This window comes from Pseudorasbora parva, chromosome 5, assembly GCF_024679245.1.
Source record: "Pseudorasbora parva isolate DD20220531a chromosome 5, ASM2467924v1, whole genome shotgun sequence".
Taxonomy (NCBI): domain Eukaryota; kingdom Metazoa; phylum Chordata; class Actinopteri; order Cypriniformes; family Gobionidae; genus Pseudorasbora; species Pseudorasbora parva.
The window spans coordinates 39,743,852-39,771,594 of NC_090176.1; the positions used below are offsets into that span (position 1 = coordinate 39,743,852).

At 37.8% G+C, this 27,743-nt stretch overlaps 2 protein-coding genes across 2 annotated transcripts; both read left to right on the plus strand.

The window, feature by feature from the left end:
* Positions 1-170: 170 nt before the first annotated feature.
* On the plus strand, positions 171-9,850 carry LOC137075562 (sterol 26-hydroxylase, mitochondrial-like). Its single transcript, XM_067444271.1, has 9 exons — positions 171-434; positions 727-917; positions 1,117-1,316; positions 5,237-5,434; positions 5,534-5,697; positions 6,244-6,410; positions 6,545-6,626; positions 9,254-9,454; positions 9,538-9,850. Exons 1-9 carry the CDS (start codon positions 195-197, stop codon positions 9,670-9,672), a joined length of 1,578 nt encoding a protein of 525 aa, XP_067300372.1. The 5' UTR covers positions 171-194; the 3' UTR covers positions 9,673-9,850.
* A 936-nt stretch (positions 9,851-10,786) lies between these two features.
* mcm3ap (minichromosome maintenance complex component 3 associated protein) lies at positions 10,787-26,569 on the plus strand. The gene is made up of 31 exons (XM_067444274.1): positions 10,787-10,918; positions 11,213-12,686; positions 12,978-13,213; positions 13,318-13,399; positions 14,193-14,340; positions 14,428-14,630; positions 14,747-14,886; positions 15,149-15,346; positions 15,445-15,713; positions 16,154-16,316; positions 16,430-16,587; positions 16,748-16,971; positions 17,052-17,329; positions 17,724-17,824; positions 17,995-18,126; positions 18,213-18,317; positions 20,315-20,467; positions 20,586-20,783; positions 20,890-20,958; positions 21,055-21,189; positions 21,277-21,430; positions 22,396-22,660; positions 22,752-22,849; positions 23,230-23,620; positions 24,347-24,610; positions 24,697-24,826; positions 24,933-25,106; positions 25,200-25,347; positions 25,432-25,574; positions 25,956-26,103; positions 26,202-26,569. The coding sequence occupies exons 2-31, from the start codon at positions 11,303-11,305 to the stop codon at positions 26,373-26,375; spliced, it is 6,465 nt and encodes a 2,154-aa protein (XP_067300375.1). The 5' UTR covers positions 10,787-10,918; positions 11,213-11,302; the 3' UTR covers positions 26,376-26,569.
* The last annotated feature ends 1,174 nt before the right edge of the window (positions 26,570-27,743 follow it).

Consider the following 27,743-nt stretch of genomic DNA (forward strand, 5'->3'; position numbering starts at 1 on the left):
AAGTACATTTTCATTCTCTCCTGAGTTGAAGTATCATTATGTGCTTGAGAATGATATTTCAACTTTAAAAAATACTGCACAATATTCCATTACAACAGATAGTGAAGGGTTAACTATGGAGGCTTATGCCCCACCTTCCTCTCTCTGTCATGTTAAAGAGGAGTGTTTTGTTCACTCTTCTCCCTGCTTCCATAATGGCTGTTCGTTTTGCAGTGAGCTCTGCAAAAAGAAGGATTGGATTATGTTTTCTGAGGCCCACAACAGCAAGCACGGACATCAGGAGAGGGGCAGTGGGAAATGCTGCTGCTTCTGTCACTGTCCAGGACAGCCAGGGGAAGCTCAAAACTGTGGCTGACCTCCCAGAGATCAAAACACTAAAGCTGTTGTACAGAATGTTCTTTAAAGGGTACCTGAATCGCATGCATGAGCTACAGGTACTGAGAGATATGCAGCTGTAGTTTATTTATTATGTGACTGTAACTGCAGGACTGTTAAAATGACTTCTGCCTCACTTTATGTACTCAGACTGGCACTGTTTTTCCTTAACAGACGGTGAATAGAAAGGAAACAAGCGTCTTATTCTGTATAATTTAATACTTTTAAATAATTCAGTATTCTTGTTTATTTGTTGCTTTGAACCAGTTTAGAGATACAATGCAATTTATATGAAAATCAACCTGATTTTTTTTTTCACTAGTCCATGTTGGTTTTTTTTCATCTCTCCAGTTAGTTGAAAAACAGCTCTATGGCCCCTTGTACAAACTGAATGCTGGAAAATTGCAATCCATTTCAATAAACAGTGTGGACTTACTGGAGGAACTCCTTAGAAAAGATGAGAAGTTTCCTTCCAGAGGAGACATGACTCTGTGGACAGAGTACCGTGACATGAGAGGCATCGGCTACGGCCCTTTCACAGAGTAAAAGCATTTGACACAATGGTTTTGTATCCATAACGTTTGTTTTGAAACTTTATACATTATATAAGACTAATCATGTCAGGAGATTTTACGAGGCCAAAGTCCATTTGCCTAATGTAGCTGCGTGGTGTTATGTAAACTTATCAGGTTATGTTGTGTTTTTGTTGCTCTTTTGAAAAGTGAATGTGTTTTTTAACAGAGAAGGAGAGAAATGGTACAAACTGCGGACAGTGCTGAACAAACGCATGCTGCATCCAAAAGATTCGGTTCAGTATGGAGATGTGGTCAATGCAGTGGTCACAGACTTCATCAAACGGATTTACTATCTGCGGGAAATGAGCCCGACTGGGGATCTTGTCCCTAACTTGACCAATGAGCTTTACCGCTTCTCCCTTGAAGGTACTTTCCCTCCATAAGCACTTGATATCAGATACAATCGGTAACACTTATTTACATTTGTTAATGTAAAAATACATTTTTCTCTTGTTCTTGTTAGGCCACAGTAAATTAATGAATATTAATAGATAGAATTTTTGATTTTAATAATAATATAATAGTAAATGTAGAAATTCACATTGAAATGCTGTAAAAGTATTGTTAACTCATGTAGTGAACTAATGTTAAAGGGGTCATGAACTGGCTTTTTAATTTTTTTATACTGTTGTCTGAGGTCAACTTATGACGTTCATGTGGTTTTTATGGTGTTTACATTCAAAAACATCATAATGAATAAGTAATAGGCTAAGTAATGAGTAATTTATCTCTCATCCACCCGCGATTGACTTGTTATTTTTGTATTAGCCTACTTGGCTCGACTGATCAGTGAATATACCTAGTATTAAGATACTTAATATAGCTACATAGTATCAAGATATTTAATCTCAGGAGTATTTATTTGTCATTTTTGCAATTACAACAGCACCAAAACAGGATGATGGCTGACAGTGATCATATTATTTGGTGAACATGGTACTAAATGAAATGAGCCAAGGCACAAAATTAACTGTAGATGATAACATAAAAAATTTAATTTAAAAAACAGCACAAGGTATTAAAACCAGCAAGTGTTACAGAGATGAATATACATACAGTGGGTAAGGAAAGTATTCGGACCCCCTTCATTTTTTCACCCTTTGTTTTATTGCAGCCATTTGCTAAAATCATTTAAGTTAATTTTTTTCCTCATTAATGAACACATATCACCCCATATTGACAGAAAAACACAGAATTGTGGACATTTTTGCAGATTTATATATATATATATATATATATATATATATATATATATATATATATATATATATATATATATATATATATATATATATATATATATATATATATAAAAAACAACTTAAATATCACATGGGCCTAAGTATTCAGACCATTTACTTGGCCTCATTCATCTTTAAGCTAAGCCACAGTGATCTTTGGGTTCTTCTATACCTCTCACACCAAGGCTCTTCTTCCCCGATAGCTCAGTTTGGCCTGACGGCCAGCACTAGGAAGGGTGCTGGTCGTTCCAAACATCTTCCATTTAAGGATTATGGAGGCCACTGTGCTCTTGTAAGAGCCTTATGACCTTAAGGAACCTTAAGAACAGCAGAATTTTTTTGTAACCTTGGCCAGATCTGTGCCTTGCCACAATTCTGTCTCTGAGCTGTTCAGGCATTTCCTTTGACCTCGTAATTGCTCTGACATGCACTGTGAGCTGTAAGGTCTTATATAGACAGGTGTGTGGCTTTCCTTATCAAGTCCAATCAGTATAATCTAACACAGCTGGACTCAAATCAAGGTGTAAAACCATCTCAAAGATGATCCAAAGAAATGGACATCACCTGAGTTAAATATATGAGCGTCACAGCAAAGGGTCTGAATACTTATAGGACCATGTGATATTTAATTTTTTTTTTTTTTTAGTAAATCTGCGTGTTTTTCTGTCAATATGGGGTGCTGAGTGTACATTAATGATAAAAAAATGAACTTAAATGATTTTAGCAGATGGCTGCAATATAACAAAAAGTGAAACATTTAAGGGGGTCTCAATACTTTTTGTACCCACTCTATATTGTTAAGTGGTGTCCTACCCTTCTGTTTTGAAGCGCTCCATCAGAAGAAGACACCACCACTTTCCAATGAAAGGCATGTCCATCTGAACGATGTGTGACAGTGAGGAGGAGAATCTTTATTTCATAATGTGGGGAGGGTCATTCCCGTTAAAGGCCCTACAGTGACTTTTCTGTCTCTATGATTTACTTACTCATATTCATTTTAAAACGAGTCACATACTTATTAGAAAGGGCTTAAATTATATATTAAGGTCTTGACCTTCACTTAAACAGTTATAATAGACATACAAAATAATATTTTGTAATTTACACACCTTTTTATTGATATATGCATTTGATTTTATCATGTCCTCAGTGCAAAGTAATCAACTTCCACAAGAACTATAAACCATGAAAAGATTAAATACTCAGATTATTTTTAGATTATGTTATAAGCTTGGCTAAACTGCCTCCATATAAATCATGTAAAACTTAAAAGTTATTTTTATTTTATTTTATTTATTACAATGTACTTAATTTACTGTGTCCCTGAAGTCATCTTCCACCCTGTTAGTATGTACTTTCTCGACTTCTAAAAAAGACCACATTTCCATTGGGACCATTTTCAGAAATTACATCCTTTATTTTTCCTAAATACTAAATGAATACTAAATAGTACTAAATGAAGCACACTTCAACTCTCACTCCTACCTTTTTTTTTTAGTTTTTGAAATGTTATACTGCTTTTTCGACTCTTAAAGTTTCACCCTGTTAAGCTATGTTATGAAGAATGTTTGTCTAGTCAAACTATAAAAGTTCTGTTTATCTGTAGATGGTTAGCTAGCTAAATGTTGATCACTCAACATTTAGCTACAGCTATAGCTTAAAATAATTTTCTATAAACCTTACAGGGTGAAAATTCTAATAATAAATTGTATTTAGTGTATATTGCAAATTCTATACATATACATTATGTATATGTAAATATTATATATATAAAATATATAGGTGCAGTTCCACACATTACTGATGGCAATCCATGCAGGACAATGATGGAAAGCTCATCTACTCTTATGGTGTTCCATCCTGTTAGGCAAGTCATTTTTAAATAATAATTTGACAGCAACCTTAAATGTTTTGCATATTTTTGCAAAATGGTCTTATTTTGGGTGGTGAGGAGCATTAACAGTATATGTTTTTTGGTTTATGGTTTTTGCTTTGTTTTTGTTTCAAGAATAAATAAAATAAAATACTATGATGGCATAAGGGACATATACTATTCAAGAAAAGCTTGTTATTGTTTAACATTTACATATTAACATTTTGTTATAACTATGTATGTCCCTAACAGGGTGGAATACCATCAAGACCAGTGTCTGAACAATGAATCTACCCATAATAATTATTTTTTGAGTCTCTGAGCTTGACCAATATGTATTCCTGATAGTTAAAAATGTCACTATTTTGGTAGAATGCTAAAAACATGAAAAACATGTAACTTTTTTGTAAAATGTAACAAACCAAATTGTTACTGGATAACAGAAATTACCCATGTATCGAAGAATGTGCATAAAGACAACATGTAAAGTGTGAAATGTCCTTTTACATAAAAAAACAAAAACAACTAACCTCCTGGAAGTCAGACCCCCTGTCACTGCAAAGGGTATACTGTAATAGAAAAGACGGAAAACATTTTATTCACAATGTTGACAAAAACTTATATACTTATATATATTATAATATAGTACTATACTATAGTACAGTATACTTATGTGTCATACACACCCAAAAAAAACCCTGAGAGTTTACCATTAGTATGAAAATCCTGCAGTCATTTCCACAGTTATGGCGTGGCAATCCCTAAAAGCAACAAATAAAAAGGTAACATACATGTCAAAAGCCATTGTCATCTTGGTTATTTTACATGATATGAAGAATGGTATAATGATATTTGTTAGCTAAATATGCATTTATCAATCACCACAATATCATGCCCAGTCTTTTTAGTCCAGCTCCCAGGATAAAAATTTTTGTGCAAGAAAAATAGAAAAATAATTTAAGTACAGGCTATAAGAAAGTAGCCAAAGTATAAATTGCTGAATATGTCAAACAGTAGTTAGACAGGCTAATAACACATTGCAACCAAGCAGTCAGTGCAGTTATGAAAGCTATTTTATACTTAAGTATAGTAAATTAAAGGGAAACAAATAGTATTTTTTTTTTCATTTTGCATGAGGTACCCACAATAATTGTGATCCTTTTCTCATACAGGAATCTCATCCATTCTTTTTGAGACACGTATTGGCTGTCTAGAGAAAGAAATTCCTGCAGAGACGCAAGATTTCATTAACTCTATTGCACAAATGTTAACCTACAGCATGCCTGTGGTGGTGCTGCCCAAATGGACTCGCAATTACTTGCCATTTTGGCAGTGGTATATCAATGGCTGGGAGGGCATATTCAAATTCGGTAAGCTTGTTAGTTCACACTTTTCTTCAGATAGACTACAAGAGATACAGGCGTGTTATGCAGTGTGATTTATGTATTGCACTTATGGATTGCGCACAGCCATAAAGTTGATTGACATGAAGATGGAGGCCATTCAGAGGCGTTTGGATGTAAATGAGGAGGTTGCTGGGGAGTACCTCACCTATCTGCTTTCCAATGTTAAAATGAGCAGTAAAGATGTTTATGGAAGTATTTCTGAGCTGCTGTTGGCTGGAGTGGACACAGTAAGAAAAATGAACTTTAGTTTTGACTATTTAAATAAAATACAGAGATCAGGCATAACATTATGAAATAATATGGTGTTGGTCCCCCTTTGCTACTCATCTGTTTGATCAGACCATGCGGGCAACCTTCGCTCCCCATGTGGATAAATGAGCCTTGGCTGCCCCTGACCCTGTCGCCAGTTCACTAATGAACCTTCCTTGGACCACTTTTGATAGTTACTGGCCACTGCAGACCAAGAAAACCCCACAAGAGCTGCAGTTTTGGAGATGCACTGACCCAGTCGTATAGCCATCACAATTTGACCCCTGTAAAACTTGTTCAAATCTTTATGCTTGCCCATTTTTCCTGCTTCTAACACATCAACTTTGAGAACAAAGTGTTCTAATTGCATTCAAAGTGCACTAATATAGCCTAATATACCCCACCCACTGACAGGTGATGAGATTAAGAGATAATCAGTTATTCACATAATGTTATGCCTGATCGGTGTATATAAGAGTTTTAAAATGTCACAGCATAAGGTTTTGTTTCTTTTCATTTTCTAGACTGCCAACACCATTATGTGGGCACTATATCACCTATCAAGAGATCCAGAAGCTCAAGAGGCTTTGTATCAGGACGTAACCAGAGTCTTAAAGGTTGATAGAGTCCCAACAGCACAGGAAGTGAACAGCATGCCTTACCTCAAAGCTGTGATCAAGGAAGCACTAAGGTGGAGTATTACGTTGTGTAACATCATGGTATATCTTTGAGAAGCCAAAATAAAATTTGACAATTTGCCAAACAGCACATTCTGCACATATAATTGCATATTATAATCTCTTTGTACATGTAATTTCTGTGCAGGATGTATCCTGTGGTGCCCACAAATGCTCGTCTTATTGCAGAAAATGATGTCGTCATTGGTGGACACTTTTTTCCTAAAAAGGTAAAATTACGGAGCCCCCTACATGACATGAATAAGAAAAAAAAGGAAAATAGTGCGCATGGTTTACTATTTAGTTCCCTCGATTTATAAATCGTGCGCACATTATACTAATTCGTTAAAACAAATTAGTTTAAATGTGCGCACAATTTAGCAAATTGAGGGAACGAATTAGTAAAACGTGCGCATTATTTATAAATCGAGGAAATTAAATAGTAAATTGTGCGGACAATTTAGCCTACTAGTTTTTCACTGCATGTCATGTGTGGGGCTCCGTATAAAATGTCCTTATGTTGTTCTGAAAAAAAGAAGAGTTCCCAGTGTAACTGTCGTCCAGTAAGAGCTCTGCCTGCATATAAACCTCACTCCCCTGATCTTAAAGGGGTACTTCAGCGCTGGGAAGATGAATCTGTATTTAAACTGTGTCATAAATGTAGTAGAAATGTGAAATTATTTTTTAATTTGGTAATAAAACAGATAAGACAAAAAAAATATTTTTATCTCATGGGGATGAAAGACAACAATTCCCAGAATGCTTCGCTGCCCTACGAGGCCAGTCTCAAAGCCACCGCTACTAAATCACTGTGACTGGATCACTTTCCCCACCGTGTTATTTTTCACAAAGTCAGTTCAGTTAAAGAACAGACACTACAATTAAAAACTGAACGTGTCTGTTAAATATAATGGGATTTAGCCGCTGAGGAAGTGTCACAGCACAAATGCAGCAGGAGTCAGATTACATTCATTGTGATGAATGAGCTCTCGTGATGAAAGCTGAGGTAAACGCGTCCGCGTTTGCGGCATATACATTCACAGCGCATGTTCACTCTGGCGCTTTTTCAGTTCATGCCTTTGGAAGCTTAAAGGTGGGGTAAGAGCTATCTGGTAACCATTGTTGATATTTCAAATCACCAAAACAAACACGCCCCTACCCCCAAAAAGGCTCTCGGCCCTATTTTGATAGCTCCGCCCCACACATACGTAACCCAGGCAACGGCTATGGCAAAATCTGTTTGTAACTAATCCAAGTGGAATATTCAATGAAAAAGTCATCCCTTCTACCACAAAAACACAAACCGTTCTCATGAACAACTCGATAGAACACGAGCCAACGGTCCAGCTAACGAACATATTACAATTATGACAAGATTAGAGTTACAGCGATCACAAAAACACAAACCGTTCTCGTGAAACTTCTGATAGTACACAAGCACGACATTCCAGCTAACAACTTATTACAATTATGACAAGATTAGAGTTATAGCGATCACAAAAACACAAACTGTTCTCATGAACAACCCTATAGAACACAAGCACGACAGTCCAGCTAATGACATATTACAATTATGACCGGATAAGGGTTACATAGATCATGAAAAGAGTAAACAAACATATATTAGGAGTATAGTATCTTACTTGTGGAACACATTTTGTCAGCTGAAGCTTGAAGCACACGGTGAGGGGATTTAAACGCTCCATATGGTGTGGAAATGAAAGGGTCATTATCATCGCTTAAGTGAGATCACAATATGATCGCAGATGGACAAACAAGCGAACATGACACACGAGCATAGTCAAGCAAAAGCCAGCATATATTAGGCTAGTTCTCGGCTAATGTCGGTCATGTGTGTTTTGAATAATGACATGCACAGAGCGGGAGCGAACGTTCTTTTCACCATCAATAGTAGACACGCCCCTTACCTGCTGATTAGATACAAGTTTGTTATTCCACGCGGCCCGAGTCCTTTTTCTAAAACGGTTTTGAAATAACATTTACCCCACCTTTAACTTTCATAGGAATTAATTTGAGAAGTTGAAACACTCACTTTGCTCTGCCGGCCGCACTGTTTACATGAATGCCTGCAGCTGTGAGCTGAGCAGTGAGTCTGATCTCCCACCATGCATGGATTGAAAACATGTTGAAATAGCTCCCTCTGCTGTTTTCGAAGCTTTGATTATGTTTACAGTGTGCAATATAACATGAGTTCATGTTTCGCGTGTAAAAAAACTGTATTTTTCACACAATTTACTTATCTGTACAGCGCTGTTTCCCCTGTCCTAAAAACAGCCTGATGATTTCCTTGTTCTAAGTCCCTCCTTCAGAAATACATAACGAGTTCTGATTGGGCCAGCGCTTCCCGTGTTGTGATTGGAGAGCAGCTTAGCGCACTTTGCCCAGAAAAGTCCCGCCTCTTACCATAACGGGGAGATGCAAGTGCTGAATGCGCACTCTTCTCCACGTGGGAGAGTAACAAGACCACGCCCCCTTTTTTGATATTTTTTGATATAAAATATCTCGCTTGGCATTGAATTTTGAGCTTTATAATTTTACAGGTATTATTTATGCTCTAACAGCAACATTACACACTAACTAAAGTTTGAAAGATAGAATCACGAAGAACGGGACCTTTAAGAAACACTCTAGCGGCTGAAACTAGAGGCTGCAGTCATCAGCCTCCTTGTTAGATCTCTCGCCTCCCACCCCGGAGACCACGGTTCGAATCCCACTCAGACTGGATTGAGTAGGACCTGTTTCATTTGGTGCTGTGACCCTGATAGGGAATGAGGTTTAGCAACTGGTTACACCAGTTTAGAAATGTGCATCACTAAATCAGCTGTTTTTTTAACAGACTACATTCACTCTGTGCCACTATGCAATCAGCCGTGATGAGAAAGTCTTCCCAGAACCACAGAAGTTCAAACCTGATCGCTGGCTCCGAGATGGCAGAAAAAGACCACACCCATTTGGGTCACTCCCATTTGGCTTTGGAGTCAGAGGCTGTGTTGGCCGTCGCATTGCTGAATTGGAGATGTATCTGGCTTTGGCAAGGGTAAGAGAAAGACATATTTTTTTTTGACTTTGTGCCAGACATTAAATTTAAAAATTGTGCTTTTTGATTGCTTTTCATTCTAGATAATCAAGTTGTTTGAAATCAGACCAGACCCAACTGTAGGTGAGGTTCAGTCACTTAATCGCACAGTGCTGGCGCCAGACAGACAAGTTAACCTCCACTTTGTGGAGAGACCGAAGACAGATTCTGAAGCATAGCTAAAGAAGACCACGGCTTCAGCAAGACATAAGCTCCATGTGTACATAAGAATTTTCAGCTGAAGTGAATAATTTGAATATGCCATCTTCTTTTTCTCCATTTGAATATGATTCTGTTGTGCTTTGGAATATGCAATATAAATACACTGTATTAAACTGTGAAAAATACTTTTTTAAATTGCTCTTGTGCATTGTGTTTCATTTATATATATAAATAACTGTATTTATATACTTATAACTGTATTATAAAACACAGATATTTCGGATTCATGTATATATATATATATATATATATATATATATATATATATATATATATATATATATATATATATATATATATATATATATATTAAACCTTTTAATGAATCCAAAATATCTGTTTTATAATTGTTCAGTATTAGGGGTTTTGTGAATATGTATAACATATCACTCCAATAGTTATTGGAAAGCTGTGAGGGGAAATCTAAATAACAGTAACTGAATGGAACAGGAACTAATGCAACAAATGAAATGACTCACCTTTGAGAAAGACATTTGTGCATATGTATACAGCACAGTAATATAACACCTCTGTGTGAATTATTTTTCTAATAATTTATCGGCTAATAATTTATTATGTCTTAAAATATTCCTTGAAATACATATATTCTGCTCTTAAAAAATGTCCAGCTTAATGTCAGGTGTTTTTATGCATTTTTGTAAGTTTATTTTTTGAAAACTTACCAATTGTTATTTCACATCATATAACATTTGGAGTTAAATAAACGTCGGTCGTACCCAAGTTAGTACCCGTCGTACTAACCATATTGTATATTTCATACGGAAGCGTGACATCTCTTATCTGCTTGTTAGGTTAAACGGGACCGACAACAAGCAAAAAAAATGTAGTTCCGAGAAAAAAATACTGTGACGCCGAAGCGCTCTCAATGTTTTTTCAGAAGAGCGCTGGCGGTTTCAGTTTCAGCTAGCTAAACCTGCTTTTATAGACAACACGACAATTTCTGTATCCCTTTGACTATGGGCTTTGACTTGTTCTTAAAGATAGGCCTACAGTATTTTTGTGTGTCTTACATTTTGTGGATTTCTATAAGTAAAAGTACTAGTCTTATTTTAAATCTAATGGTGTCATGCGCGTGCCTGCCTGTGGGGGCCGCAATCGCCTAGACTCTTGTTGGATCGACGCATCTGCTCACGAAGAAGAGAGATAAACATCCTGTCCGACTGTGACGAGAACAGCGCTAAAGTATGTGAAGCTTGTATTCCTTTTCGATTTGAGTGGGTTTAACTTTAATATATAGAGAGATATGAAATGCATATAAATATTCTTAGTATTTAGGTAATTCATTTTGGGAGTTTGCGAAGTGAAAAAGTGCGCAGCGTTCAGGACTCATCGCAACATTCGGCTTTATTTTTCATATTTGATTTCGCTTTGCACATTATACAGCTTTTTATGTTATATACATTCTAAACTTTAAAAGATTAAGTTTTATTGAATATTGAAAAAAACAGATATTGTTTTTTAATCTTTGTTTTACAGGATTCAGAGTACGTTGGTCATGACCACCAGAAGATTTGCTCAGGATCACATCAGTCAATCTTAACAGTTGCTGTTCCGGCTTCATCCATCATGAATCCAAACATCTTTGGTCGACCACAAACTGCCTTTCAGGCACCGACTAACACTAATCAGTCAAAAAACCTATTTCAGTCCTTTGCCCAGCAGAACCCAGCACAGGGTGTTGGTTTTGGACAACCCTCTGCTTTTAGTCAGCCAGCTTTTGGCCAGACAACACAACAGCCTTCTGTCTTTGGCCAAACACCTACTTTTAGCCAGGGCGTTGGGTTATCTCAAGGATCTGGGCAGCCGCCATCATACTCCTTTATGGGAACAGCCCCAGCCTTTGGGCAGCCGAGTTTGGGGCAAGGCACCCTTGGATTTGGACAACAACCACCACCACCTTCATATGCTCAAGCTACAGGACAGAATCCGATGTCTGCTTTTGATCAGAGCTCAGTATTCGGTCAGCCTTCTGCATTCGGTCTTTCCTCAAGCACCTCCCAATCATCAACCAGCTTCAGTAGCACGGTTACTAACCAGCCCAGTTTTGGTCAGCTTTCTTCTCTCTCTGGACCCACTACAACATCCAGCTCTTCAATAGGGGGTAGGACTGATAATCCCATGGGTGGAAACCAGTTTACTTTCAAGCCACCCAATGAAGCTGTTTTCAAACCTATTTTTAGTGTCAGTCCAGAACCTCCAAGCTCAAATCTGTCTTCAGCCTCTGAAACTACTGGAACATCCAAGGCCGTAACTAGTACTATAGGCAATTCCTCTGGTGGTTCGTTGTTCTCATGCGTAAAGCCAAGTGCTCTTGGCTTCAGCTTCTCACAGCCAGCAGCAGCTCCTTCCGTTTCACTCTCTAATGCAAATTTTTCACAAAAGGAGACACTTTGTGGTGGCAACAGCATTCAGTTCACCTTCTCTCAACCTGCCAACCCTTCCAGCAGCAGTACGCTTGCTTCACAGCCCACAACTCCCTCCACCTTTAGCTTCACAGCACAGACCCTTCAGCCTCAATCAGATACCAAAGTACCTGCATTTAGTGGTACTGAGATTGGATCCTTTGGATTTGGGGTCTCAAAAACTGAAGCCCCACATAGAATAGAGGATAGAGCAGGTGATGGGCAGAGCACTGGAGGAGAAACCGCTTTTGTGAGTTCCGGCATAAAACGTAAAGAGGAATTGGTAGAGTCAAATGCAGCTAAAAGTGATAATAGTGAGATTGGAGCAGACGGCCCAAGACAACCCGCTAAACGTCCGGTGCTGAGAAGCCGTGGCCCAGCTGCAGGGCTTTTTCGCAGTGCGATGTGTGACGTACTGAAATACAAAGGCAGCCCAGTCAAGAGAGAAGATCATCCTCCAGAAAGACCAGATCCACCTGGACCAGATAGTGATGTGATGCCTCTGAGATCTCAGGCTCCAGCAGTTTTGAAAAAAGCAGAGGAAATTTGTAAGATTTCTTTTTTTGTGTTTAGTTTTTTTAGGGTCACACACATTAATATTCTATATGCGATGCAACAAAACATTTAGACATCACAACATTATAATGTACAGCAAAGATAAATGATTGCAAAGATAAATGTAAAACAATTAAATATCCCATATCGACTGATGCTGATAAATTAAAAAATATATATCGGCTGATATGGTACCAATATAATAATGACTCCCTACATTTTATACTGAGCTGTTTTGAAATGATTCTTCTTGCTAAAATTGTTGTGATCACTTGTCTTTGTAGCTCTCAAGCTTGAACCACAGGCACACTCTTCAGGTAGACGTGCTGCTCGAAAGGAGAGCACAGACAGTTTGGCTGGTCTCTCTCCTGCTGATGCCACTGTTATACAGTGCAAAGGAATCCCACACAAACTCAACAGGAAGGAGCTCATCACAGAGCATTTTGGGCACTATGGAAAAGTGCTTAAGGTGTATTGCAGGCCTCAGAAAAATCTGGCCATTGTGCATTTCCATGATCATGTGAGCATAACTAATTAAATACATGATACAAATTTCTCATCACCAGAAAATGTTATTTTAAATTAATGTTTTTGTTATTTAATTACGTGAACTCTCTCCTTCAGGCATCTGCAGCCAAAGCCAAAAAGAAAGGAAAGCTGTTTCAGAGGAATGAAATTCAGATATTTTGGCAAAGAAAGAAACAAAGTAAGTAACAGTACTATTTAGCAGTTTGTTTGCTGTTTAATTCAATAAAATAATAATTATAATTCATTAAATTTAAGATTTGCTGTTGGACTCTGAAATGAATTTGAATTGTGGTTTGACCTTGTGGGAATGTTAAACTGCAAACTGTTGCTAAAGTGTGACGGTAATGTCATCCACAAAATGACTGGTTAAATTAAGAGTCTATTTCATCAATATAGTGAAAGATTTTTATAAAAAAGTTTTTTTTATTCTTAATTAAAACAAATAAAATGCATTAACAATGTTTAAATAAAATTGAATAAAATGTGGGAAATAATTTATTAAAATATTCCAATCATACATAGTTTGTGGCATTGCCTCATTTGATTTAAAAGCTTAAATTAAACAATCCGATCTCAATCAAACTCATTTAACCTAAAGTTTACTGTTTTACATTTGCATTTTTGGCCACTGCAAGTTACAATAAAAATCAAATTTACCACAATACTGGGGCCATAGAAAATGAAGACATGATTTTATCAGGATATCTTCCTTTTCTTAGCTGTGGACTAATGAGCAAGTGAAAACCTGTCCTGACCTGAATCATGTGATCTGCTGTTCAAATGTAATTTTTATGCCTGGTTTTAATGTGTACCTTTAGCCTTTTTCTAAGCAGAAACAGTTAACTGTTCTTAAAATTGCAACTGCAATATGACACAGACACACAATTATGCTTAATATTTCCCTGTATTAAACAATGCTGTGAACTTTCTCTTTTGTACATTTATGCTCATAAAGTGCTTGTCATTTACAGGCCCAGGTGAAAAAGCTGCTGGACCTTCAGAGGTCAAAGATGTGATGGTGGACTCGGAGTCTAGGGCTGATTTGTTGCAGTCCTCCCCTAGCCGCAAGCCTCTTCCCAGAGCAGTGCCCATCAGCACCACTAGCTATCTTACTAAAGGGTAATTTGAGACATGTAATATCAATCTCTTAGCACTATGGTTGTTTGGCCTGATTATTTATTGCTGCATGTTTTTTTTCTGTTAAAGCTCTCCAATCCAAAAGTCATCTGTTGCTAAAACACTCCAGTTTGAGAGTGAGACTCCACTGGATTCACTTTTAGAGGAGCGGAGCATAGAGCGGACTAATATTAACCTGCCCTCAGTACTACAGCCTCTCATTGGTCAGGTGGCTGAAACGGCAGAGGAGAGATACCGCCTCCTAGAGCAGAGAGATAAGATTTTACGGCAAGGTCTCTGATACCATATTGGACTGAACTTATTATAATATTATATAACATGATATTATTGATATTGTTTGGTTTAGAATATAAATGATAGGATAATAATGGTCTTTTTGTCTCTGAAGCTCGGCCCAAAAGAACAGACCTGGATATGTCTAAAGTGTTTGTGGGAACATGCCCTGATATGTGCCCGGAGAAAGAGCGGTATATGAGAGAAACCCGCAACCAGCTGAGCGTCTTTGAGGTTGTTCCAGATACAGAGAAGGTTTGTGACAATACAGTCCAGTAATGATCTGAAATACATTTATTGCAGTTCTTGGCTAAGGTTCAGTATGTCAATATTTGGTTAAGAAGACGATTCACTTCAGAATGTATTCTGTAATATCTGTGTATAGTGACAAATACTAATGTTTGGAATCCTTAAATGATTTTATAGAACACTTTAGCTTGATTTGTCATTGTCATTTGTCATTATCATTTTTCATTGCCATGGGTTACCTTTTAGTTATTTGATTGAATCTGCTTAGGTGGATCATTTTGCTGCCATCAAAGAATATAGCAGGTCTTCGGCCGATCAGGAAGAACCTCTCCCTCATGAGCTTAGACCACTTCCTGTGCTAAGCATGACTATGGACTACTTGGTGACTCAGATTATGGACCATGGTGAGGGCAATTACCGTGACTGGTACGACTTTGTCTGGAACAGAACCAGAGGCATTCGCAAGGTGGGCATGATTGATTTAAAATATTCAGTTTGTGTCAATGGGAATATCGCCATTGTGTTTTACAATTTTTTGTTATTATGTCTGAACCTCTCTTGTAGGACATTACCCAGCAGCATCTATGTGATCCAGTAACCGTATCGCTTATTGAGAAATGTACCCGTTTCCACATTCACTGTGCCCATCACCTCTGCCAGGAACCCATGATGTCTTTTGATTCCAAGATCAACAATGAGAATATGACAAAATGCCTGCAGAGTCTAAAGGAGATGTATCAAGACTTAGCCACTAAGGAGGTGTATTGCTTGAATGAGGCAGAGTTCCGCCAATATAATGTGTTGCTAAAGCTCAATGATGGAGATATTCTTCGGTAAATCCTTGCTTTTGTTTTGGGCAGTATAACTCATACAACTATTTTGAATTTGGAGTCAGCTGTTTTTAGGTAGTCAAGGGCAAGGCATCCCTGAAGCTCAAACAGTAAAGCATAACGTTAACAATGCCATGGTCATGTGTTCGAATTATAAACTGATAAAATGTATACCTTAAAGCTTTGTTTCAAAGTCAGGGCTTAGATTATACCAGGATTAGGCATTAGTTCAATTAGGACATTTAAGTAGTTTTTATAAACGTGCCCTAAAAAACAACAACATCACATTACCGGTTAGTGAGCACATTGAAGAGGGAAATAATCTGGCTACCAATAACAGCACAGACTGGGCCTGATACATATATTTGCTGAAAAGTACCAATTATCAATTCCTTGCATTGATGGTGTAAATAATACAAATGGATTTTGTTGTGTCAATTCAGTGAGGTGCAGCAGTTTCGTAAAGAAGTACGGGATTCTCCGGAGGTGGATTTTGCTGTGCAGGCCTTTGCAGCACTCAACAGCAATAACTTTGTCCGTTTTTTTAAACTTGTGAGTGCAGCTTCCTATTTGAGCAGCTGCATACTTCACAGATACTTCAATCAGGTAAATGCATCTCACCCAGAGGGTAGTTCAGTAGACAGTATATGAAGTTCTGTTTCATTCATTAGACCTTTGAGTTTCTTACAAATTTTTATTTTTTACCTCTGTTCGGTTAGGTGAGAAGCAAGGCACTGAAAATCCTCAATGTGGCCTTTACTGTTGCCCAGAGATCCACCATTTTTCCAGTTGAGGACTTTGTCAGAATGCTCATGTTCCAAAATGCCACTGAAGCCTCAGACTTTATACAACAGCATGGCCTTAATATCAATGATGGGTATGTCCTACATCTTTTCTCTGTTGTCTTGAAAAATGCTGTACTATGTTAGATCCTTATACAATGCCCAATATCCATTGTCATTTCAGAAATGCAGAATTCTCAACAACAACAAAATTAAAATCATTAAAATCAATGTCTTATTTTGTTTAACATCCAGCATGGTAGAACTTAGTCGGACAGCCTATCAGGAGCCTGATTTCTCCCTGCCCCAGATCAAGTCTGTGGCTATTGAGAGGAAGAGAACTGTTCTGATTGGTGAGGTGGTGAATGGTGGACTGCTACCCAACCCGCCTCAGATCAATCCCGTTTGCAGCTTTGACTCCAACAGCAAGTACACTGGAGATGGCCTCTCTTTAGATGCTCCACCAGCTTCCCTGAAAGGTGTGAATGCACTTCAGTTCTTGCTTCATTAGTGAAAATTAGAAAGGGCTTGTACTTACAAAATATTTTGTTTTTGGCAGTTCATCCACTGAGGCTGGAGTTGAAGCCTATGGTGGAGCCTGACTCCAGGCCTCAGGTGAAAACAAGGCTTCTGGCTGAACCACGGCTGTTCATGGATGTCCCTGGCACAACAGAGCCTGTAAAACCTGACGAGATGGAGGAAACTGGAGAGAAGTCCCAAACAGAAGAACCCGCTCTTCCTGTGGTGACACAGCTAGTTTTCCAACCCATATTAGCCCCACAGCCAGTCCGACCTCCATCTCCTCCACCCAAACCAGAGCCAGCCTACACAGATCAAGTGAGACATTTTTCAATCTTAACCACAATAGTACTGTCAAACATTGAATAAAAGTTTGATTACATGTATGTTTATAATTATTGCTTGTATATATATTTAAAGCTGCAGTCTATAAGTTTGGCCTCTGTCGCCATCTCAGTTTGAAACATGTAATTGCAGTTATTTGTGGAATTATCATATTTATATATAATATAAATGTGTATATAAAGTATATTCATGCAAATATTTCTATAAAGTGTGTGTGTGTGTGTGTGTGTGTTCAACTATACTTATAATAATACGTATAATAATAATTATATACAGTACACATATTATGTAAACACACTTTTTTTTGGATGTAGTGTGACTTTGCTACATACATAAGGTCACTGATGACACTGATGATTTCTGGCAGGAAATCATGGCAGAGGTGGATGCTGTGCTTAATGAAGTAGTGGAGGCCGAAGTCTCTGATGTAACCCGTGCAGCTGCTGAATATGTGACCACAGCCCTCAGGTAGGAACCCTTTCCTTTCTTGACCTACAGGTTTAAAATTCTTGAGAACAATTTTTCATCCAGAATATCTCACTTGCGTTTAGCCAAAAGCCTCTTTTTTTGTCATAAAACAAACCAATTTTTATTGCATAGTGTTTGTGTCTTAATGTATCTGCTCACATGTCCTGCAGTGCAAGTGACAGTGAGCTGGAAACGGTTGTGAGTGAAGTCTTACATCAGTTGTTGAGGGAACTGTCCACATCAGAGATCAGAGCTGAGAAGGAGAGAATTGCAGAAGAGAAACGCAAGAAGGAAGAAGCCAGGTGAGTGAAAGACCTACTACATTCATGTTTCAATACAATGCTTGTTTAAGTTTCCCACTCAAACTTTAATTTTTGCTTGATTTTAGGCAGAAGGAAGCCTTTTTTGAGAAGTTTGGTGGTGAGCTGTGTCTTAAGATCAGTGACGAGGTGCTAACAGAGAGCATTAGAGCGACCGCTGAGGCTGAGATAAGGTACTTCATCCTACATAACCATCTCACACAGGTTTTTTCTTACTGTCCCCAATATTAAATGTTAAATGAATGAAATTGACACTAAATAGAATAAATTATTATTATAAAACATTGTACAATCAAATTCAATACATTATTGTAAATATCATTAATATAGTGGAACAATAAAACAAAATAGATTGTTTAGAACTGTAATATTTATTGCACAGACCCCAACTGGCCATCAAATAAATCTAAAAATGAATGATGCTCCTTAAGAAAAGTATACCAAATATAGAAAATAATAATAATAATAAATATATCAGCCTAATTAACATACTCTTTGTAGTGCACATTAAAATTCTAAAACTGTCACACAACTGGTAAACATACTGTAAACATACTGGTAAACATACCTGCTTGAAGTATTTTCTTCCTCACGAAAGTAAACAGTTTAACAAGAAGTGCTCTCAAGTCTTGTTTGTATGGCGGGCTTACCCACTTTCTCACGAGAAAAACCTAGTTTTAGTTGCTTTAATGTGGTGGCTCTGTCTAATCCGGTAGCGGAGTTCACGTTATTCTTTGCGTTCATCGACCTGGAGAGACTCTTTCTTCCTGGGCATAAGTTGCACGTTACATAAACATATTACCTTTCACCTCAACAAGCGAAAAATAGTGCTTATACTTCCAGTTTGCGAAATCTTCCATTGAAGTCATTGGACATGATGTCACTATGACTCCTGATCGTTGGTCACATGGCATGGTCGCTAGGCTATGTCTCACACACACACACACACACACACACACACACACACACTCAGCTGCAGGTCCGCTGACAGAGCGTGTCTGATCGGATGTAAACCGCTTCAGTGAGCTCAATTATAGTAATGCGGCATTTTATTCTCAGTAAAGATAACGGCGTTGTAATGGGGGAAACAGTAATTTGTTTGATTACTCGTTACTGAAAAAATTAACGCCGTTAGTAATGCCGTTTATCTATAACGCCGTTATTCCCATCACTGGCAAACATTAATAGGGAAATAAAAGGGTTGACAATAACATTACTCTGAAACAAGTGCAGTTATAGCCTAAATAAGCTACCATATTTTATGCTTAACTTTTATTAGACTCCAGTTCGAAAGAAAAGTGTGTTTTTTCAATGAGCACATTCTCTGCAGTCCGAACGCGATGCACTGCAAGCTCACTCTCGCTCATGTCCGAGGTAAATCATTAACACCATCCCCACTTACAGTAGATGTGTTAATTTAACTAAATGCATTACAATCATCTAAAACGAATGCACAGGTTACTTTTCTGAACAAGAGCGCTCCCAAGTCCGTGTTTCTCACACTGTTCACATGAATCGGGCCACAGTTCCACAGACACACACACACTCACACACAAAATACCGGCAGTTCAATAGAGAATACGCGCATCTCTTTAAGGGGCCGCTTTATATTCCTACTCGTGGAACATGGACCTCCACCAGGTATGTTGTGGTAGTGGTGCGTTCATAGGTCCACATGACAGCTTTCACATTACCAATTTTTCATACGAACTGTGCCCTGTTCTGAATTAAACTGCCAGTGTAAAAAAGAGACATGAACTAGTTCTTGAAAAACATCTGTGACCGCCATCTGTGATACATTTCTAGTCTTCATGCTCTGAGTATGGTCTCACTAATAATAAACGTACATTTGCATAAAGCATGCATATTTGTCCATACCCATGTTGATAGAGTATTATAAACTTAAAAACATATTAATTTAAGGTACATTTAGAATCTATAAAAATGTGCAAGTAAATTGCGATTAATTGCGAGTTAACTCATGACAATATGCGATTAAATATTTTAATTGATTGACAGCCCTAATTATAATAAATTTACTTTATTTCGATTTTGGGGTGAAACATGACTTGGGCATATTCTTTATATGGGTATATATTTTTGTATGTATATTTCGAGAACTTCACCAATAAATGTGTGCAAAATTGGTAATGTGTTTTTTCTCTTCCAGATTTGCTTTAGAAGAGAAAGCGGCTTGTATTGCTCGCTGCTCTGCAGAGGAATGTGACAGTATAGTAGAGGAGACAATGGCTGAGGAGGTGGCTGCGATGGCACAAGAGATCCTTGACGATGAGTTGAGGCGCACCCGCAAGTTCATCAAGAGGTTTGAGGAGCTAATTATTTTTCTTTATGTCTATAAAGAAGGTTTTGGTGGTTTGGTTTTTTATCCCTTTATTCCCTTTAGAAACCTTTTAAAGAACAGATTTGTCCATGTAATCTAGGTGGCGTGACGTGGTAGCTGTGCGTCGTCAGCTAAAGAGACAGATGCGTGGTTTCCCTGCAGCCCCTGGCTGTGTAGATCCACATTTCAAACTGAAGGCCTTTGTCCCTAGTGCTCCTTCCAGCCCCAGTCTGGTCCTTTTGGCTCAGGGGATGGTCAACCTTGGCAACTCTGGGAACATGGCAGTTTCCTGCACAAGGTCTGTATTTGGAGATTTCAATTTGGTTATTTAACTGTGCTTGGATTTGTTTGTTGTTTTGAATTAATCTATATGATTGGTCCTGGTTCTGACTTTAATATTATAGCTTGCTGAAAATGAGACAAGAAGCAGTTCATCAAATGAAAGTGTCCTACTACTACAATCTCTTGCTGAGGTTGGTACAATGGGGATGCAGTGGCATAGATGTGCAGATTGGAAATCATTTTCATCACTGTAATTTTCTGTATGCTTAATTGACTCTGCTTTGCAGTGAGCGTGTATGGATGCCTCTTGACCTTCCCACACTTGTGGCAGAAAGCACCCCTAATGCACCTGACAGAATCTTCTGGAAAGCCACACTTCTGTTGCCAAACAGCTGCAATAGTGACATAAATTTTTCCAGCAGGTAAAGAACGAAATGATGAGAACATTTCTTAAAACTTGGCAATGGCATTTTAACTGACACCTTTTGTTTATGTTTGTTTACATGCAGGATTCTGACAGACTGGCTTGAGGTTAAATTGGGGGGAGGAAATCAATATGAAGAGATTGAGAGAGAACCAAAAGGGCAACTAAAAACATTGTGCATCAGTCACAGCCTGACAAATATTAAGGGACAGGCTCATGAAGTTCACATTTCTATAAAGGTCAGAAGAAAATATTTTACTTGGTTAATGAAGTAATTAGTGCTGCAGCTGTGAAATATTTTTGTAGGCCAATCCGGAAGTTAGCATCACCCTGGTTCACTTGTCAAAAGGTTTTTTTTTAAATTGACTTTTGGAAAATAAGCTCTGTCACCAACAAAACTTTATGGTTTTTATACATATTGGTCATCATAATACATCACAAATGAAAACAAATTTAATTCAATTCACATTTATTTGTATTGCACTTTTCACAACACATTGTTTTAAAGCAGCTTCACAGAAAGTGCATGTCTACATTACATTTTAAAGGGGTTTGTTATGGGAGGAGACTGTGTTACGTTATGGGTTTCAGAAATGTGCATATGCAAAGCACACAGCTAGCTAACAGTGTATAATTAATCAATATAAAAATAAATGTAGGCATAGACAATGGGCTATGTGAAATAAGAATGCATGTTGTTAACAAATTAATTAACAACCTAAATACTGTCACAACATTTGTCTATTAAAAAAAAACTACACCACGGTTGACTGACTTCAATATCACCATCAATATATATTTAAATCTATATTTAAATATAAAATATTAATATTAAATTTAATATTAAATATTAAAAAAATAAAATTGCCTTACAGTTGGTGTGAGAATAGTTTGCAAGACTATTATAATTTATTATATATGATTATAAACACAAAGAGGCTATAAAAGCAGACTAATGAATAGCTGAGTTGTAGTCAAAATTAGCCACTTGTTAGCAACTGCCTTTTTCCAAGTCAAATCTTTGAATTTAGAATAAAACATGACTATATTTAGAGTTTGTGTCAACCAAAGACCTCATTTCAGGCAATTAAAAAAAAAACATTTAAAAAAAACAACTACATTGACTTGTGTATATATATATATATAAAAGAATTGTATCAAGGGGTCTAAATGTAAAGGTGATTAACCCTGTGTCTGTGTGCAGGCATGTCATGGTCCCCTGAGTGCAGAAGATCAGTGTCTGTTGGAGGAACAGAAGGACCTTCATGGTACCAATGCTCTGCTGATGCTGCTTCCCCCTCTTAACAGTGCTGGACAGGGCGAAGAGGATGAGGATGTGATCCTGCTGTCTGCCCTCCTCCAGCTGAGACAGGTGCAGCAGGCCAGCTGCTGGCACTCTCCTTTACCACTTGTTGTGGTCGTTACTGGCAACCAAGACAGTGGTACCAGTGATCAGGGCTTGGAAGAAGGCAAGTGTTAAAGACAAAACATGGTATAATAGAAAAGGGTGTTAAAGACTACAATCTGAATTTTTTTTTTTTTGTCTGTCTCTTTTCACAGCACTCATGTTGAATATGTTAGTGAAAGATGGCCTCATTTCTGAATACATCTTTGTCCATATTCCAGCAACCCTCACTGACCTGCAAGGCTCACAGCAAGTTAGTCTACAAAAGAATATTGAGAATACAGTTATATTGTTTAAAAAATTGTTCAAAATATGCAATATACATCATACACTTTAATATACAGCTCTGACAAAGAGACCAAACCACTTGAGACCACTTAACATTGAGAAATGGCAAACTTTGTGTGTATCTTTTACGTTTTGGTTTTTAATATATATTCCATTTATTGTTTAGTTTTTTAATGCTGCTTGGTGTAATTTGAAGAATGACTATATCTGAATGCTTTTAAGCATTTTTTTTAGTAACCAGTCATAATGCAGATTTATTGGTTACGACTTCAAAATATGAATTATCGTCATATCAGGAAAAAATGTGTGTACTTACACATTGTCTTTATAACCGTTCCACTACAGATGAGTCTTGTCGTGAAGTGGCTTGCCGCCCGCTCTCCCGCTGGCCCAGCCCTCTGCTCTCAGACCCTGCTGCAGATCGTTGAGTTAGGCCTGTGCCGTGAGTTCTACTCCAGACTACAACGAGACAAGGAGGACAGGAAACATGCAGGTCTTCCATCTCAGCACCCGGAGCCTATTGTGCAACTCTGTAACAGTGTGCTGAATTTCCTGGCAGGTGTGGTTTCGTCAGAGCACCTGTCCAGTCTCTGCTGGCCACCTCCTGAATTCTCTCTCCCTGAGAACAGCGAGCTGATTCCTCATCATGCTTGGAACTCCTCAGAACACATGGACTGGCTGAGGAGAGCCATCCTCAGTCGGCAACTTCCTGAGTGGGATCTGCCTCCTGTTAATGGTATGGGAGTATACTATGAAAAACAACAAACCCGCAATCAAAACAAATTCAAAGTTTTTGTTTTTTGTTCATGTTTTGTAAACTGAATCCATGCACGTAGACATGTATTTCATATACAAATTGGCACAGGACTTTTTCCAAATCTTTTGCCAGTGGGAGAATACGATACCAGAACCTTGCATAGCTTTTAGTAGAAATACACTAAAACACCTAACTAAACTAACTAACAGTAATACCTCTTATGCTCAAAATTACAGTAAAAACAGTACAATTGTGAAATAGTATTACATTTTAAAATAACTCTTTTCTTTTTTTAATATATTTTAAATTGTAGTTTCCTGTGATGACCGAGTTGAGTTATCAGCATCCATTACTCCAGCCTTCAGTATCACATGATCTTTAGAAATCATTCTAATATGCTGACTGGTGCTCAGTTATTATTGGTGATCATCTTGTTATCAATGTTGAAAACATTAATTTGTGGAAACAGTCTTTCTCAAATTTTCCATTACAGGAATAAAGTGTAAAATATATTAAAATAGAAATTATTAAATGGTTTAATTGAAATGGTAATATTTCACCGTTTAAATGTTTTGACTTTTTTTTTATGCCTTGGTGAACATGAAAAAAATATTTTAGTAGAATAGTTTTTGTATTTGATGCTGAATAAACAAGATAGACAATTTGTATTGTGCCAGTAAAACAATCTCTTCCCTTACTCCTCAGCTTCCTGGCCACATTTGTGTGCCTCTATAATCCAGTACGTGTCGCAGATCCCCACCTCGCCCTTAAGCCAACCCATTCTAATGTCCCGCCTGGAGAACCTGCTAAGAAGAGTGAACTACCAATATTTTCATGTAAACGGTGCAGATGAGGATAACTATGAGAAGACTGAACCATCCTTTGATGAAATTCCCTGGGATGACATTATATGCCTGTGTGTAGAGCATCGTATGAAGGACTGGAGTTTAGAGCCTCTTGTGGCAAAAGGTGAGAATAACAGATTGGCAACAGAATGGCAATGACATTTTCCATTTTTATTAACATGTCTTTTTTTAAATCTTTTTTAATCCCAGATGCACTCACAAATGATGGAGAGATTTATGTATATTTTAACAAAGACAGCCTGAAGAGTTTCAGGCCCCCTGATATTTGGATAGAAGCTGTGAAACAGACATACCAGGAGAAGCAGCAGGCCTCAGAAGTGTAACTATCACCTCTTTTAAATATTTATTATTCACTGTATAATCTTGTATAGTTTAACACCCTTACAATAAAAGATACAAACACAATTTTGAACTTTTTCTTATAGGTCTAAAATCAGTTCCTCTACTGCAGCCAGACATTTTGCCAAGCAGAAGCTGTTTCAGAGTCACATAGACCTAGAAGAATGGCCTTCTGTTCATGATACTGAACAAATTCCCATAGCGCAACGCTTTGAACAGATTCTCTCTTCCATACGCAGTATGAATGCTGCGGGCCAAAGGTTAGCTTCAACAAATTTAATATTACAAATAGCTGTTGCCTTTTTTTTTGCTTGTTCCTGCTGCAGTAACCATACCTTAACATGTATCTGTAGAATTGGAGAGCAAATACAGCATCGAATTGAAGGGGATCCTTTGTGCCCTGCATCTTTTCCTCTTTCCCTGAACTCCAGCAACCTTTCGATGCCTCTGATCACGACCCCCTCCCGAAAGCATCCTGCTGCTGGCACTGTCCATATACAGGTAGAGTTATACCCTTCGTCACAAGTTATTTTCCAAAATTTTGATTTACTATAAATGCATCAAATCTCTCTTTTTGTCTTTAAGGAAAAGGTTGACCTGGTTGAGAAAATATCTCCTAGCAAAATGAACAGACTTTACTTTGCTCCAGACAGCACACAGACACCTATAATGGAGCGACTTCAACACACACTCTCAGTCATTCAGGAGATGAATGCTGAGGGTCAGAGGTTAGGTTTAATTTCTCTTCCCCCCCCCCCGCCATTTTGTAGCAACTTTGCATAGTATCGTCTTCCTGTGAACAACTTCTATTTTGACCCACCCTTAAACACTGTAGTTGTAGCTGAGGAAGACCAACTGTTCTTTTGTCAATTTGTCCAATTGACTCAGTCGACTCTTACTTTTGAGAGACAATAACTATATACCACTTTGTGTAATGTTTTTTCATCAACTGTTACACACTACATGAAAGATAATTTTCAAAAATCCACAAGGGGCTCTTTAAATTAGTGTTTGTACCTTATACCCCAGCCATCTTTTAAATTATCCAATTAAACATGCATTATGGGGTTTTGTATATTTAATTTGTTTTGTTTAACTTTTATATCTAGAATTGGAGAACAGATTCAACGTCGGATTGAGGCGGATCCTTTGTCCTCTGCCTCTTTTCCTCTCTTCCTCCCCTCAGCCCTCCTCTCTTCACCTCCTCTAGTCATGAACTCATCTTGTAAGCGGCCTGCTGCTACCACCCACAAACAGGTACTCTATGCTAGTATAACTAGTGCTAATATGATTTAGTGTGATTTATGATAAATTTAAAAGTAGCATTTATTATTGCATTTGTTTGTTATTTGAAGGAAGCGGAAACGGTTGATTCTGTTGAGAAGACTGCATCTCCTAGTGGAAAAAGCAGACCGGTATCTTTATTCCAACGTTTGCAGGACTTGAAAAGAGAGTTGTCAAGTCAGCAAGAGGAGGAACGTGTGTGTGGCCTCAAGTTGAAGTGTCTTTTAGATATGGTAGAAAACTGATGTTTCAATATAACAGCAATTGCTCAATGCCAGTTCCAGTCTTGAGATTTGAATCACAATGTCTTTTGTTGGCTGGTGGTTAGTGATTTTCTTTTTTAGCAGTTTTATTTTTGATGTTTTTATTTTAGATATTTGATTAAATGCATTTGTACAAGTATTGTGTCTCATCCATTAAATTTAAGTTAGTTATTACAGGGTATCCGCGGGGTCTTGAAAAGTCTTAAAAGGTGATAAATCAATTTTGGGAAAATTAAGACCCTTATAAAGTATTAAAAAGTCTTATCACGGCTTTATAAAGTCTTAAATTTTGAAAGTATTTTGTTCAAGCTTTGTCAAAAGAGTTTGACTCCAAAAAGTATTTATGAATATATTTATTTTCATCCCCGTAAGTATTAAAAAACAACCGGGTACTCAGTCTGAGATCTGCTCGGAGCGTGCGCGCCAGGGATGGAAATTAGCGCCGCCACGCACGCCACCAGCCAAATGCGGCTGATTTTGAGTTGTGGCGGGTAAACTCGCTTCACCTACCGAGCTGTTTCACCTCTCTGTAAACTTTGTTCAGTGCATGCGAGTGCTGCCGTATGTGCGCATATGACCAGTCGTTTTCTCCGTCATCACTCGCGTGCGCTGTGTGACTCGCGCGCGCTGAGAGAAGATCTGATGCTGTGCATTATCCGAGAGCGCGCGCGAGTCTCACAGTGCGCAAATATTGAGTTCTCTTTCAAGTCTTGCGCTTAAATGGACAAACTCACACAAGAAGTATGTCAACATGTCCATCTTGATGAGTATCCTAGCAGACATCGTCTGAATATGCCTTAAGTGAACTGCACAGTCGAGAAAGACGAGCATATCCCTGCCTCAGGTCTTAAAGGCGCAGTAGCCTTTACTGCTGCCTGAGGGATGTCCTTATATTTAGTTTGACATTAAACAATGCTCTTGATTGAATAGTTTTTGTAAGTTTAATAAGGATTAATCTTTCATTTAAACAGTTAAATATGCAGTTATTTTACATTTGATTACTTTATTCAATTGCTGTACCTTTCTGCAGGCCAGTAGACCTGTACATTATTATTTAATGAACACATGAGTGAGGTCGAGTTAAACATTCTAGTTTTAATTTTATTTTTCGGTTTTCGGCTTTGGTTTCTTCTTTTTTTGTTTCGGTCAAGAATTGTGATTTCGGTGCATCCCTACTGACAATGTTCTGCTCAATGTTGTCAACACGCTTCAAAGATGCCAGAAGGAATAGTTTCATTCTTGGGACTAAAAACCATAAAACTGGAAGCCATAAAAGACCACAAATCATCGTGAAAATATCAGGAATTCATTGAGACTTGAGATTAAATAAACTGCCCAAGTATTGTAGAG

What these genes read in the sequence shown, in the direction of transcription:
- LOC137075562 (XM_067444271.1), top strand. Translation starts at nt 195, where the DNA reads ATGGCTGTTCGTTTTGCAGTGAGCTCTGCAAAAAGAAGGATTGGATTA. An exon ending in TTACCGCTTCTCCCTTGAAG is followed by an intron (nt 1,317 to 5,236) that starts GTACTTTCCCTC and finishes TTTCTCATACAG; the next exon opens with GAATCTCATCCATTCTTTTT. An exon ending in GGAGGGCATATTCAAATTCG is followed by an intron (nt 5,435 to 5,533) that starts GTAAGCTTGTTA and finishes GATTGCGCACAG; the next exon opens with CCATAAAGTTGATTGACATG.
- mcm3ap (XM_067444274.1), top strand. Translation starts at nt 11,303, where the DNA reads ATGAATCCAAACATCTTTGGTCGACCACAAACTGCCTTTCAGGCACCG. An exon ending in TGATCAGGGCTTGGAAGAAG is followed by an intron (nt 22,661 to 22,751) that starts GCAAGTGTTAAA and finishes CTCTTTTCACAG; the next exon opens with CACTCATGTTGAATATGTTA. An exon ending in ATGAATGCTGCGGGCCAAAG is followed by an intron (nt 25,107 to 25,199) that starts GTTAGCTTCAAC and finishes ATGTATCTGTAG; the next exon opens with AATTGGAGAGCAAATACAGC.